At 40.1% G+C, this 16,151-nt stretch overlaps 1 protein-coding gene across 1 annotated transcript in view; it reads right to left on the bottom strand.

Moving 5' to 3' along the window:
* Window positions 1-7,081: 7,081 nt before the first annotated feature.
* GLIS3 (GLIS family zinc finger 3) overlaps window positions 7,082-16,151 on the bottom strand; it is a gene marked incomplete at both ends in the record, with an annotated part of 172,561 nt that continues 163,491 nt past the window's right edge. The window contains 2 exon segments of the mRNA XM_084278078.1: window positions 7,082-7,218; window positions 8,967-9,149. Coding sequence (XP_084134204.1) covers window positions 7,082-7,218; window positions 8,967-9,149 — 320 coding nt within the window.

Raw genomic sequence — 16,151 nt, 5'->3', positions numbered from 1 at the left:
TAGTTGTGACCATACATGAGGTTTGCATTTTCCACTTAAAATAAAGGCATGTTTGAACTTTTAACTAGACACACAGAAAGGCATTCGTTGTTACAGTTCACTAAACTAGCCCATCTCATTTGTGAATCATTAATGATACTGAATGTTGGGTAAATTTACTTTGGTTGTAAATCTATAAATGGAATGGGAAGATGGGGTAGAAAGATTTTCCATACTTAGCTTTTAAATGAGAACATTATAGTATCAAGGAAGGTAGAGGAAAAATACAAATCAAACGTTTTGGAAGGAGACACTATAACCTTAAAAAGCTACTGTTTTTCATTCTGTAATATTAATTTTACCATTCTGTCTCATGTAGCTAAATGCTGCAGTGAGTGAGTATATTTACGACTGTCCATTCTGTGAGAAGAATTTTAAAATTGCTTCTTTGAAGAGGTTTATTTACAGTGGTTTACAGATAGAGTTTAAAAATCAGGTAGTTCAAAATGCTTTTGATATTATTTGGGGTGATAAAGCAGTTCAAGTCTGAACATGAAGAAGCATTTCCCTGAGGATCATTGCCTAGGAAAATGGACAGTATGAACACTTGTGTTTTCAGTCACCCTTATTTCAAATACAAGTATCTTATAAATAATATTAATAGATTCATATTTAGAATGGAAAAACACTGATTGTTTTTCTTCTCTTTTACAGGACATAGATGTATAGCAAACAGCTTTATTGAGCTATTTTCCATTAGGGCAGAGTTAATCTAATTCATCAATACACCGTTGCTTTAGCACAGGTGCATGGGGGAACTCCTAGAACTACATACAAACAATGAAATAGCAACTATCCCCACCCCATCCCCCCTGCTCCATTTCCTGAATTTCCATTTTGTGAGAAATTCTGATGTTTCAAAATGGGGTTTTGTTCTGAAATCAGTAAAAACAGTAACACCAACACCTTACTGAATTAAAAGTTGAGGCAACTTTCATTCTGTAATTATGTTCTCTGGAGCGATACACCGTGTCTCACAGTATCTTGTTGGACAAAACGTCCAGCATACAAATAGACAAGGCCATAATGCATTGGGTGGGAAATTAACTGACAGGTTGGGTCTGGAGTGTGGTAGTAAATGGGGTTAAATCTGGCTGGCGGCCAGTCACTAGTGGGGTTTCCCAGGGCTCCATTTCAGGCCCAGTTCTTTTTAACATTTTCTCAAACAAATTTGACTCACAAGTAGAGAGCGTCTTATGTAAATTTGCAGATAACACCAAATTGGGAGGAGCTATTGACTCTGTTGAGGGTGTAAAAGCCTTGCAGAGAGGCCTGGACAGATTAGAGAGCTGGGGAATCACCAGCTGCATGAAGTTTAACAAGGGCAAGTGCCAGATGCTGCACCTAGGAAGGGGCAACCCTGGCTGCACATAGACTGGGGGATCAGATACTCAAGGCTGGCCATGCTGAAAGGAAGTTGGGAGTCTTGGTTGACAGCAAGTTAAACATGAGCCAGCAGTGTGCCCAGGCAGCCAGGAGGGCCAACAGCATCCTGGGGTCCATCAACCACGGCATTGCCAGCTTGTCCAGGGAGAGATTGTCCCACTCTACATTGTGCTGGTGCAGCTTCACCTTGAGTCCCATGTGCAGTTTTGGGTGCCACAGTGCAAGAGGGCCACAAAGCTATTGGAGAGTGTCCAGAGGAGGGCAAGAAGAATGGTGAATGGTCTGGAGGGGAAGTCTTACAAGGAGAAGCTGAAGTCCCCTGGTTTGTTCAGCCTGGAGAAAAGGAGGCTGAGAAGAGATCTCATTGTGGTCTATGGCTTCCTGATGAGGGCGAGCAAAGGGGCAGGTGCCAATCTCCTCTGGTAACCAGTGATAGAACCGAAGGGAATGGTATGAAGCTGAGACAGGGCATGTTTAGGTTGGATATTAGGAAGAGTTTCTTTACTGAGAGGGTGGTTGGGCACTGGAACAGGCTCCTCAGGGAAGTGGTCACCAAGCTTGACTGAGTTCAAGAAGCATCTGGATGATGCTGTCAGTTCCATGCTGGCCCTGTGTGGAGCCAGGAGCTGGAGTCGATGCTCCTTATGGGTCCCTTCCAACTCAGGATATTCTACGAATATAGCTGTCAGATCATTTCTTTACTGCACTTCATTATTTTGCTATAGATGTGTTTGCAGGACATCATGAAAATCTGATCTAGCTCAGGCCCCCAGAGAAAAGCACGTGGTTTTAATATAGTTCAAGCCACATTACTCCTTATTGCAAGGGAAGTAGTATACTTACCATTTTAGGGGCTTATTCTCCATCAAACAGAAAAAAATGAAACACTTGAATTCAGCAAGTCTCAGTTCTTCCTGTCAGCTCGCAGGATTCACTAACAATATTTGCTACACCATGGGACAGGTTTCATACATTATATTAAGATTTAGTGTGAAGAAGACTGCACTGGGCCAAGTTCGTGTTTAGTAAAGTGCTACGAAGCTCACATGTATGTACTAGCCAGGGAATTCAGGCTTACTAGTTTTGTTCTCCTCATGGTTGACTCAGAGCCAACCTTGCTAATGATTTAATAGAAAAATCAGCTTGGACAATTTTTTTCCAATGTCTTTTTGCAAAGAGGATTTTTTTCCACTTCATTATTTTATTAGTTTGGATTTTGTCCTTAGATTTCTAGTCTAATCTACGGGTGTGGTAAAAGGTAACCTCTTTATTTCCTATGCATGCTGGATTCTTAGGATGTGTTTCAGACCATATGGACATCAGCATGCATCAGCTCCTGTCCCTATCTTATCTTTTGTTAGCATTCTGCCTAATGCACAATAAAAACAAATGCTCTTTTCCTTAAATTAAATACTCTGAAATAACTTCTTAATTGCTTGAGTATTTTAGAAACAAAAACCAGACAGAAGAGCAAAATACCTTTACAACAATACCTTTACATGTTGTATTATAGAACCACATGAACAAAACACCCAATAAAAATTACCACAGCACAAAAATGTCATTAAATAATCTTCTTTTATTTGTGTTTCCACCCAGGGTGTAAACACACACTGAGGCAATAATTTACTTCCACAAATCTCTAGCCTAACTATAAGAATAGTTACATTCAGACTCAAAACTTTGACCCACAAATTTTTTAGAAGAAATCTCAATATATACTTTTTTCTATTTCTGTTTCTAATTATACTAAACCATGAAAATACTAGTAGTTTTATGGTGAAGGACAATGGCTGGAGCCATGTTCTTTAAAGGTATCTTACAATAAGACATTCTACTGGTGATGTCATTGGGTTGTAATTTTCCAGTTTTATTTTATACCATGCACATACACCTTTCAATTTTACCTTTTACATAAAAAAAATAATTATGAAAAAAAATAACAGAAAAATAATTGTAACCAATCACAAAATTACACATTCTAGTAAAGAAAAAAGTGTTACTAATTATTTTGAAAATTTATTATTCGTGGTATGCAACTGATAAGTCTTAGAGAAAGTATCAGCCAGATATACAGTATGGCAAATGGAGTTCATATGTGTACATGTAAGCATATATAAATATGTAGAATACTCTGTAAGGTTTAGGAAAAGCATACTCCCACTTTCCTCACCAAAGTGCTTTGTGTAAAAATATTACACAAGATGCTGGTTTCCACACAAAGTAAAAGGAATATTTTTCTTAAACCCCTGCTCAGCCAATTTTAAATTGTGGTCTTTCTTTTACTTTATCTGTTCCTGGCAAATATATATATATATATATCTCTAAAGCTCAACAACATCTCACACAAACGACAAAAAAGTGCTTTTGAAAGAAATCTACTATAAAATTACAAAGGGAAAATGGAATAAAAAGTTAAAATGTAATTTCTATAATCATTCACACTTCTTCAAAGAAAGTTGAAAACAAAATACGACATGACAGATGGCCTTCTCACTGTGGTACTTCAGCATCCGGTATTAGTAAACCATAATGTCTGTATGTGTATACGTGTGTGTGTGTATGTACATACACACATACACACACACAGAAAGGGAGATCCAAATACACACACGTAGTTGCATCCACTCACCCAAGTGCACATGCGCTTTGAAACTACTTTAAACTCCAGTGTAGTCCCATTTTTACTGCAGATATAAATAGAACTGAAAGATTCTGAAAACTGTATGAAAGAATGATTTTAAATAATTTCATTAGAATATAGTTTCATGCCCATAGTCTAAAATAATTTAATCTCTTAGCTATGAATCCCTTTAGAAAGTTAAAAAAACAGAAAATAGAATAATCACATAAAAAAATCACTGAGGCACAAGTATACTGGCATTATGTTATGTATTTTCGCAAGCACCAGTTTTCATTGTACCATGGGATGAACACAACTCCCTATTAAAATATCCAAAATACATGAGATAAAATGGTTCTTTTTTACACAACTGCCCTCAGTGACATAAGCTGATCCCCTAAAGTCAGTCTGACTCCAAAGAGAATAATGAAATGATCATGAAGAATCCTCTTTGATACAGAAGTAAACAAAGGCATACCTTTTCACAGACTGGTAGCCCACTCTCATGTGCTTAATTTGACTGTATTCTAGCTCCTCCTTTTTAAAATTAAGGCTCATAGAAAGCTGTGGTGTTATAAATATAGATATATATGAATGAACCTAAGACTTGCAAGTTTCTTTCTTCAAATGTAAATGATGAACCTCCAGATTACTCTTTCTGAATTCTATCTTCCTACCTCCCTTGGGTCAGGAACTTACATGTTGTATAAGCCACCTCCCCGCTGGACAGCTCATACATTCACATACTAGCAAAAATATTTCAAAAGATTTGAAAGTGAAGGTGGTGCAGATCTGAAGTCAGAAGCAACATTTCAGTTCTATATGCAGCAATGGGCAAAATCTGGACAACCATAGTTAGAAGAACTCAGATTTATATCTACAAAAGCATGTATATGCATAGGTACACACTGGGTCCGATCCTGCCCTTACTAGCTGCTGAAATAGGACATAGTCCTACATGCTCAAAACTGAACTGTTTAGCATGCTTAATTACTCCCGCTGAAACAAGTTATACATGTGCAGTGACCACAGAATGGGTTATAAGCTAGCACAAAGTTAAAGCTTTATTAAAAAGCAGAAGTTGCTGACTGCACTATATTGTACACTAATGCAAAAGGACTGCCCTTTTACCTGTGTCTGTATAGCTGTGCAGGGAAGCTGGATGACATTTAGCCCAATGCAAACCACATGTAGCAACAACTAGACCTACTGTCGTCAGCTGAAGCAAAGGGACACACCTTAACCTGTGATGTGACAAGCAGTAGAAAAGGGGAAAGAATTTAGTACAGAATTATCTCCATTTCTCCCATATTACTTATTGTACATCATTTATATGCATGTTTTATCCACATAGTCTTTCCATTTATTAGATGTAAGTTTCTCCATTAGATATATAAGCACATATATATAAGAATATACTTCATGAATATAAACCTCAAAAGATTGACAGTTTTTATAAACATCTGAACATAAATTCAACTATGCAGCATAGTGATAAATTAAATTATGAATTTGACCCAAACTGTATTCAACAACTCTCAAAAGCTTCTCAGGATGATAAAGTGTTTGTATAAACATTTTTTTTAAATTCATCTTTCTAGATGAGTGATTTCAGATGCATAGTTATAGTCTAGCCTGTAAGACTGAACCTGGTATTTTTGTCCTTATTAAATCAGGTCATGGGAATATTAAGATTCACAGTGCACAGTAAGAAATACACAAAATGGATGAACAGGGATTAATAACCTAAAACCTCAGTCTTACAGAATGTAAGATTTGCTCCCAAGGTGTACAGGATCACAGTGATGACACTTCACTGCAAAATACTGGTTTAAATTCATACCCTTGTAGCTTTCATGAAGGCCAACATCATTTGCTTGCATCCTGGATTAAATTTGAGGACCAGAGCCTGACACTGAGCAGAAAACTCAAAACCACCAAATCAGTTCAGTTTTGCATCTCTCAATAACCCGAGGGAACATAGCACACTTAAGACTAAGTTTTCTTCCTGAAAAAGTATTATGGAAATGAAAACCAAAAATGTAACTGAATGTGCAACAAAAACAGGATCAGTAAAGATTGCTTTAAAAAAATATTTTTTTAAAAAAGGAAGAATCTTTTCTACAGGGTATTTGAAGCCTATACTACGTACTATCGCACATACACCAATAAGGCTCTACATTATAATTAAAAATCAATAAAAAGTTAAAACATACTTATCTTTACCTAGCAGCTGTGCTAAATATAGACGAAGTCCACAAACCTGCTCATGTAGTGCATTTTACCCTTCTTATTTATTGCATAAAGCACTGGGTCAGAAGGAATATTGGAAAAATAGCAATGGCCATATTGTATGGCTTAAAATACAGAGGGAAGGAAAAGACACCTAAGCTGAGGCCTGTAAGAATTCCAGTACCAATCATCTTTGGCTCCAAAAAGAAGCCACATGAATACCTTCAATGTGTAATGCTAGGATGTATGTCTAATTTCTATCCCTTTTTGGTGCTGGTGTGTGCTTAACTTTGGAACCATCACACACAAACACTTTGTGCAAAAAGCTGTGTGCTTTGAAATGCTTGTAGTATGCTCTGGTTTTACTTCTTTTCCTTTTTTTTTTGTGTGTGTGTAAAAACGGGAATTTTCTAAAGCTGTGCTCTTCAATAAGTCCATCAATTCCGCTTGAAAAGATTACAGGCAACAAGCAGTTTTCTTATTCAGTCTGTGAATTCCCTTTGAGAACTTAAAAAGAAGAAATAACAAAAAAGTAGAGTTGCTGTGCCACAGATGAAAATAAAAGAAACAATTGCTAAGCCTTTGGCAAAGCTTGTTTCTCCAAACACTCTCCTTTCCAACTAACTGCTTGATTACATGATGAATGCTTGGTGATTGCTTTTTTCCTCTCCATTATGTATGTATATCAACCCATATCCCCATACATACATGGCAGTTTCACAGAGAGAAATTTTTAATGGAGAAATAGCAGAAGGGCAAGATAAAATGGAATCAAGTTCTTGTAACTAGATTTCTATCACTTCAGCCTTCAGTGTAGACAGAAGAAAGCTGGCTAGAACAATGATCCACTGCATTTACTTGTAGTAAACTGCTATCCTCTGGCATGCTGCGAGCTGAATCACCAAAGATACCTGTGGACCCTGCTGGAAAGTCATAAACTGGAAAATAAAAATAAAAAAAATAAATAATTAGCTAGGATAACTATATAATGGAAAATGTCATAATACTTATGCATATGTCCTGGTTTTGGCTAGGGTAGAGTTAACTTCTTTCTAGCAGCGGGTGGAATGCCATATTTGGGATTTGGGATGAGAGTAGTGCTGACAACACACTGATGTTTTAGTTGTTGCCAAGCAGTCAGGGAGTTTTCAGTTGTTCATATTTCCCTGCTAACAAGAAGCAGGGGATGGGGAGTGGGCCAGGAAGCTGTGAGGGGACACAGCCAGGACACGTGACTCAAACTGGCCAAAGAGGGGATTCCATGCCAATTAGGTCATGCTCAGCATACAATGGGGGCTAGTGGGGGGAGGAGCTCCCGGATGTGCAGTTTTGGGGGATAGTCCTGTTTTGGGACGGCTCTGAGCTGTATGGCTTGAGTTGTGTGGTTTGGTTGAGAAACGGCTTTGTGTATCATCTGTTTCTTGTATTTTGCTATAAAGTCCTCGAAATGAATGGAAGCTAAATCCAGTCATGCCCAATTGTTTGGAACGTCACTCCTGAACAGCTCTAAGATCCTGATAAAGTGACAGCATATCTGGGATGGTGGCAGCAGTGGGATTTGAACCCATGCCATTGAAATATCTTATTATTATATCTATCTCTCTGCTATCCCAGTAAACTACCTTTATCCCAACCTGTGAGGTTTTGGTTTTTCTGGTTTTCTTTTCCCTCCCTTTTCCTCTCTCCCAATTTCTGCCTCCTGCCACTCTGTCGTAAAGAGCGAGCGGCTATGTGTGCCCAGCTCTCGACTGGGGCAAAACCACAACAGCATAGAATTGGAAATGTCTTTAAACCAAACAGACAAAGAAACCAACAAATGTATGAAATTAATAATTACATAACCTGCTGCTTACCAGTGAGGGAATTTAAGTTTTGTCAGAATCAATTGTGAAGTATAGCAGATTTAATCACAGCTAACACTTCCCCATTTAATGGGTGCCAAAATTGTGATAACAGTAAAAATAAACTTCACGCTTGCCATACCATACCCAACATATAATGAGACAAAATATTGTAAACTTGTTTACTGTAAAGAATACCCCAGCACAGAAATGAACAATGTCTACAAGAGACAGTAATAAGCACAAGAGTAACTGAAGAAAAAAATCCCATCTTTTGGATTACATCTTTACATCCTCTTGAGATGCCTCTTTGAAGTTACAGGTGCATTGGCTTTTTAACGTGTTACTGAAGGACAACGACAAAAGAAATTTCAAAGCATAATAAAGGTTAAAGTGAAATCATCCTGTGTGTAAGGGCACTAAAAGACTTGGGCATCAGCTGTACCTAGGCCCTAGGGTTAGGCCCACTGTCTTGTGCAGAGTCTCTGCAAAGAGGTAACTTTCATCTTTCCAGAGCAGCATGTGAGCCCCTTATGGACTTTTCGGCTGGGCAGAGACTGATTCAAGTGTGCAGAGAAAAGTGTGCACCCACGTGGTTCTTGCTATGGAAATGTGAACAAACAGAATTCATAGAACCTTGAGAACTCCTCAACGGCGTGCAGTCTATGCAGAGACCAGACATTACAGTGACCTGTAGTGACTGGGTCCCAATGCCAACCACTCCTCCAAGGTCTGAAAACCACTTCCTCAGTCTGTCATGACAGGTTCCAGTCATATACACAACTGAAGCAGATCTAAGTACAAACTGTACACAACCATCCACAAAGTCCCCAGCTGTCCTTTACCTGTAATACCAGAATGAGCTGAAAATGTTTGATGAAAAATGCCAAGCCCTGTCTGGCCTGCTGATGTGGGAACTAAGCAGTCTTCAAAAGGAGGAACCATATTGCAAGAAGCAGCATGTTGTACATTCTTCTGAGTGTCAGCATAATGTGGCGGGCACAGAGTCTGAAGCTGCCCATAAAAACCTACAAGGAGAAGAAAGAGGTCAGTAAAATATTTGGATGGAGATACAAGGGTGGACCCATGGCTGTGAGAATGACAAAAATCTTAACTGCAGTAGCACCAGGACTTAAATTTTTCCCACCAATAACACAGCTTTGATATGAAGCTCTCTAAGACTCCCTCCATTTGCTACTACTTCTGAACATGATCTACTTTATGGACATCCTGATTCCAGAATGACTTGTGAGAGGTACTGACTGGCCAGCAGCCGAAATATTTCAGGAAATTTCTCCATTTAGTCTGAAATCTTGCTGTCTGAACTGGTACTTTTCAGATTTCACACTGGGCTGCTGACCAAAAACTCTAACAAAATGCTTAATTCAAAAAGATTAGACATGTAAGTTTTGAATGAAATCTGAGGATGTCACTGATGCCAAAATAGCTGGCTACTGGTGGGGACATGCATACAAGACTCAGAAGGACTGCTAGCTGATGACCCATGGGCCCTGAAGCTTGTAAGTATGGGGTGAAACACTAACCTACTCATTGGTATTCAATGGAAGATAACCAAGACCATTATGACACATTGTTGCAGTTTTGTGAGGCTGTGCTGCTGAGACTGTTTTTTTTAAGCAGCAGTTACAGTTTTCTGCCAGCCCAAACTATAAAAAACGAGCAATTCAAGGCCAAAAGTTGCGGCCCGATAGTCATTGCACCTCTGAGAATCACATATAGGAGAAAACAACCCGGAAGTAGCTGTATTTTGCCACCGGAGGAGGGAGCGAGAAGATGTAACGAGCTGTGCAGACACCAAGACCAGAACAGGGCAGGGGAGGAGGCAGCCCACGTGCTGGAGAGAAAGATGCCCCTGCAGCCTGTGGAGAAACCCATGGAAAAGGCCGAGACCCCACCTGCAGCCCGTGGAGGAGCTCCATGCTGGATGGAGCAGCTGGGGACACAGAGGAGATGATGTGACCCTACGTTGGAACAAGCCCCTGACAGCACTTGCAGCCCCCACCTGCAGCCCGTGGAGGAGCTCCATGCTGGATGGAGCAGCTGGGGACACAGAGGAGATGATGTGACCCTACGTTGGAACAAGCCCCTGACAGCACTTGCAGCCCCCACCTGCAGCCCATGGAGGAGCTCCACGCTGGATGGAGCAGCTGGGGACACAGAGGAGATGATGTGACCCTACGTTGGAACAAGCCCCTGACAGCACTTGCAGCCATGAGGAGAATCAGAGATAGAGATGAGAGAGAAATATTTGCTTCAGAACAGGTTTGATGGGGAAAGGGTTGGAATCCCGTGAAGGACTGGGACTGAGAGACACTGTGATAAAGAGATAAAGCCCTGTGGGAAAGGATTCACGTTGGAGAAGCTTGTGGAGGACTATCTCCTGTGGGTGAGACCCCATGGTGCAGCAGGGGGAGGGTGTGAAATGAATGCCCTCCCCCGGCTGATAAGGAAATCAACTTGCAAGGGACTGACCGAAGCTCCCATCTCCCAGTCCCTGCCCCCCTGTGCTACGAGCAGGGGGAAGAAGGGAGTGAAATCATGACCAGAGTGAAGTCTGCTAAGAAGGGAGCAGGGGGAGGGAGGTTAGAGGTGTTTTAAGATCTCAAAGAGGAAAACAGCTCATGAAGAAGTAACCGAGAACCCCATTTTTTCCCAGTCCCTGCCCCCCTGTACTGTGAACAGGGGGGAAGAAGATAGCAAAATCCTGACTAAAGTCTGCTAAGAAGGGAGTGGTGGGAGGAAAGTGTTTTAAGATCTGGTTGTGTTTAAGATCTGGTTGCGCTCCCAAATCCGGTTTCTTCACTGTTCTTTGTAGTGTAGTGTAATAAATTAGGTAGTTTCCCTGTTCTTCACTTTGTGTTGAGTGTGTTTTGCCCACATTGTTGATGACAGAGTGATCTCTCCCTGTCCTTATTTTGACTCCTGAGCCTCTTAATATATATTTTCTCCCCTGTCCAACAAAAAGGGGGAATAATAGACTGACTTTCGTGGGCATCTGGCATCCAGCCAGGGCTCAACCACCACACACATGATATAAAAGATCCCCATCGGGATTTTTGTTCTTCCTTTTTGTTCCTAAAGTGATAATTCAGAGAAGCCCATAAGCACTGAGAAAATTCACATTGAAATCCATGCCAAAATACATACTTATATAACCACGCTTCTAGGTAAAACGGAGACACACAGTAAGTCTAAGAGGCACAGTTCTGCAGTAGGTTTACCTGAACATTTTTTCTCAAGGTCTTTTCTCCTCCTTAAAAAAAAAAAAAATTCTTCTAAGTTTTGGCTATTTTGCTCAGTCTGAAGGATAGCTTTTATAGGTAAAAGACTGTGGTATGCATTTGTTTCTGTTTTCTACAGTATGTTCTTAGAGAACATGTCAGAAATGAAGCCATTAGAAATTCAGGATTACATTATATGTGTATTTTTCTTTTATAAAAAGTGTGAATCCAGCTCCCCTCTGCCAATGCTGCGCTCCTTCCTCGCATAAAGGAAAAAGACAGTGCATTACCTTCAAGCTGTGGTGTAGGAATTATAGACCTTGACTGTCCAAAAATAGACCCAAGAGTCTCTGAAGATTTAATTAGCAAAGAGCCTAAAGGCTGGTGTGCTATTCTCTTGAAGAAGAATGTTTTGTGGTAAGTCATACCAAAAAGTCACTGTCAGAAGAATGACAGATGCTCAGAAAGCATCTTAAGGAATTTCATGTGCCTCAAGTTTATTCCAGAGGCATTACTGTCAGTAGAAAAAGCTGACGCACAAGGATGTCTTCTCTACCCAGTCTAGTTAACAAACATCAATATGAAAAAATCATTTCAGCTTAATTTCCTCCTAGCGTAGAAAGATAAATAATAAGAAACAACCACAAAACCTCACCTAAACTCTTAATGCATCACAATCAGGAAAAACAAAAAGAAGAAAAAAAGGGGAAAAGAGGGATTGGAAAATATCTTTCAATGCCCCTTCTGTATTTAAACTCCATGCTGCAGACACTGTCTTGCAGTTCAAGAACATGACTCCCCTCTCCTTGTGCATCTGTTTGTTGTCTTTTGGATAGTTTAAAAAAGGTGGAAACTTTGTTACTTTCAGTGGTTATACATGTTCACAGATTTGACTTCAAACAACATTAACTACTAGGAAGGAGTAAGGAATAAGAAATTTGGATAATGATAAGAAAAGCCGCCATGCGACCGGCCTCAGTATGTGCATACTCTGTAGTGAGAAAAGCATATTTATACCAGACATTCAGTTTTCATGCCTGGGGTCTACTGATGCCGATGAGTAGTAACAAAAATTGAGCCGTAAGACAATTAGTTGACAGGATTAAAAGCTCATTTCCCTCTCTAAAAGTAATGGAGTATTTGGGTGTGCAGAATCTGACAAAAGGGCTTTGGGTACCATTCAACAGTTCAGAAAGGATCAAGGAGATATCCCAGAGTACAGGAGATAATAGGCAGAAGACCCTTTTATGGGAAGCATGAAACATGGAATCACAACCTACAAATATCTGAGAGACATGTCTACATACCTTGGATATTATATGACACATGAACATAACTACTGGCCTATTCATTCATGACTAGTAATTAGACAGGCCTCTCATGTAGCATCTGGTTTTGATTTAGTAATAAAAAACTAAAAAAATTATACTCAAGCAGTTCTACACCCCAACCCAAACAAACCTTCTGACTTCAAATCTCTTTAAAGCTTGTGGTTGCTTAACACTTGCTGGAGGCCCGACACCCACCAAAGGCACTCTATCACTCTGCTTCTCAGATGAACACGGGAAAAAATATATGATGAAAGGCTTATGGGTCAAGATAAGGATAGGGAGAGATCATTCAGCAATTAACATCATGGGCAAAACATACTTAACATGAAATAAAATGCATTAATTACCCAATCAAAACACAGTAGGATAATGAGAAATAAAACCAAGAAGATATTAAGAAGATATTAAAACGCCTCTCCCCACCACTGCCTTCCTCCCAGGCTCAACTTTATTCACGATTTATATCCTTAAGCAACATAAGGGAAGATGATTGGAGCTTGTAGTCATGTGGTGGTTTAAGCCTGGCTGGAGGTTATCAAGAGTTGTCTCTGCCATTCCTTCCTTCTCAGGGGGCGAAGTCCTCACACTCTTTTCTTGCTCTAGTATGGGGTCCCACCGGCAGGAGACAGTCCTCCATGAACTTCTCCAACATGAGTGCTTCCCATGGGGGCTTCAGTTCTTCACCAACTGCCTCAATATGGCTTCCCTGCGGTGCAAAACTTCAGGACTGCTCCAGCACAGTCACTCATGGGGTCACAAGTCCTGCCAGCAAAGTTGCTCCCGTGTGAGTCCCTCTCTTCATGGACCACAGGTCCTGCTACTTGCTCCAGCATGGGCTTCCCACCGGGTCACAGCATCCTTCATATATCTTCACCTGCTCCAGTTCGGAGTCCTCCACAGGGTGCAGATGAGATCTCCACTCCCCATCGTCCTTCATGTTCTGCGGGGAGACACCCTGTTTCACCATGGTCTTCTCCATGGGCTGCAGGGGAATCTCTCCGCCGGCGCTTGGAGAGCCTCCTCCCCCTTATTCTTCATTGACCTTGGGTGTCTACAAAATTTCTTATATCTTTTCACTCCTTTCTCCGGTGGCAAAAAGCTGCTACTTGCTAGGGTTTTTTCTTTTTCTTAAATATGTTATTACAGAGGCACAACCACTGTCACTCATTGGTTTGGCTTTGGTCAGTAGCGGGTCTGTCCTTAAGCCAGCTGGTACTGTCTCTGTTGGACCTGGGGAAAGCTTCTAGCAGCTTTCTGCAGAAACCACCACTGCAGTCTCACCACCACTACCAAAACCTTGCTGCGCAAACACAAAATAAGGGGGGAGTCTAAGCTTAGAAACGTGTTATGAACACTGTGTACCTGGAAAACTTTTTCTGGATTGTGGCTAGGTGTATTTTCATTAACTGTCCTACAGAAATGCGCTCAAGGGACTGTTGTTTGCTAAAGCTGCACTGAGTGTTTACATATAGATAACAGAGTCCATAAATAATTGGGATGGAGGTAAGAGAAGGAGCCATGGAAAATGTGCTGTATCACTTTATGCAATAGAACTGATTTTCTTCCAAGCAGAAGGAAGGATGCATGACTTACAAGTTTTATTATTTTAATTATTTTTCCTTTGAGACTAATTTCTGTGGTCTCTGTGAGGAAAAACCAAATAATTGCATATATAAAATATGCTTGAATTTAAACAGAAAACTCAGTATTTAAAAGCAGACCAGAACTATGGACAGGAAAAGAGAGTCTGAACTAAGGGAACTCAGAAGACACCCTATAGGGAGGTCTAGGTAACAACAGTGAATGAAACTTAGTCTTTGAATTTCATTTATTAGTCTTGGAAGACACTTCTCTATACACACAATAAGATAAATACCTAATTTACGCATACACAACAAGAGTTTAGATCAGGCAAATAGCTACATGTAAAACACTGAATAAATGGTTGGCGCTGTGTCTGAAAACCTGCACGACGGAAGTGTACTTTGACTTCATATAAATAGAAAAAAAAAACCAACCAAAAAAAAGTAGAAACACAGTTCCTCTTCTACAGAAGGCAAAGTTTACAGAATGTGCTCACTCTGGAGAGGCCACTGATAAATTGTATTTTCTTTTGCAAGTGTCCCAGGCACTCAGTAATCCTAGCTATAGGACAACAGTTTAATTTTTTTTAAATTTTTATTTTAAAGTTTACCTGCAAAAAAAGTGAGTCAGGCTGCAAAGCACGCTAGGAATTTACAACCCATCCATACTTAAATGTTCAGTCCTAACATTCAAGCATCAACTGTAGGAAAATAGAATAAAATGAAAGAAAAAGCAATACCTAACCAAAATTTGACTTGGAAGCTACACAGCTATTGACAGGTTTTGCGTCCTTTAAGAATCCTTTAGAAATCAACTTTTTGCTCAACCAGCAATAGGACACACTGTGAAAGTTTGGTGCTGAGTCAGATTAGTTACCAGAACCAACAATTTCAACAACAGTGGTCTGAGCCAGCTGGCAAGACCCTTCAAGACACATGTTGAAATGTCCTTTCACATTGGCCTGTGCTCATTTCCTGCTTGTGCCTTTTTCACAGCATCCTGTTCCCAACACAGAGCAATCTGGCAGTAACTTTGACTACTGCCAGCTGAAGTTTAGCAGAAAAAAATACTTACTTTGGGGTTGAGCTATTGCAAGTCACATTCTCTACTTAAGCAAAAAAATATTGCCTAGCAAAGTCTTACAAGCTTTGACACTAACTGCTATATTGCAGAAAGAACCAGAGAAATGCACAAAAAACCCTTCCTTAACTGTAAACCCCCAAACAATTTTTTAAGATGGAAAGACAGCACAGAAAAGTAATTCAGTTTTCCTAGTTATATGCTCTTTTCAAGTTTCAGTGTCATAAATACAAATAAATGGAGAGGCATAAGCAGGAAAGAGCAGAACAGAGCATAAATTGTTCTCTTCCTCTCAGTCATTTAGCACTCTTCTAAATGTCTTTGTCCATATCTGCAATGCACCAGGTCACAGTGTAGAGATCTTTGAACTGCAGACCAAACATGACAGAGCAAAATGTTGCAGCCTGGTGTGAGAAGCCCTTCCATTTATTCACTTGGTGCCATGCCCAAGACAATCTACACCACTGCTCAATGTAGGGCAGCATGAAACCACATGCAATTCTGGCCACAGACACTGACTGTAGCTGCCCCTCATTTGAGATTGTTCAAGAAGGACCTGTAGCATCATTTTTTCTGTGCTTTCATGGGGCACTGGCAAAATAAAAAAGGCTAAAATAGGTTGGCTAATGAAGTCCCAGCAACTGAACATTTCTTCTCTGGACTGCAACTCTGGATTTTATCGGTTGCTCTCTTATTAAACTATTCAAAACACACAAGCGTGCAACATTATGTCAGTTGTGTTTCTCTGAATAAGAACACTACAGCCAAGGTCCATGGTACCAAAATACAGAAT

The sequence above is a fragment of the Gallinula chloropus genome (genome assembly GCF_964237585.1).
Source record: "Gallinula chloropus genome assembly, chromosome: Z".
Taxonomy (NCBI): domain Eukaryota; kingdom Metazoa; phylum Chordata; class Aves; order Gruiformes; family Rallidae; genus Gallinula; species Gallinula chloropus.
Note: the sequence above shows the minus strand (reverse complement) of the source record. Positions and strands in the feature narration are given on the sequence as shown.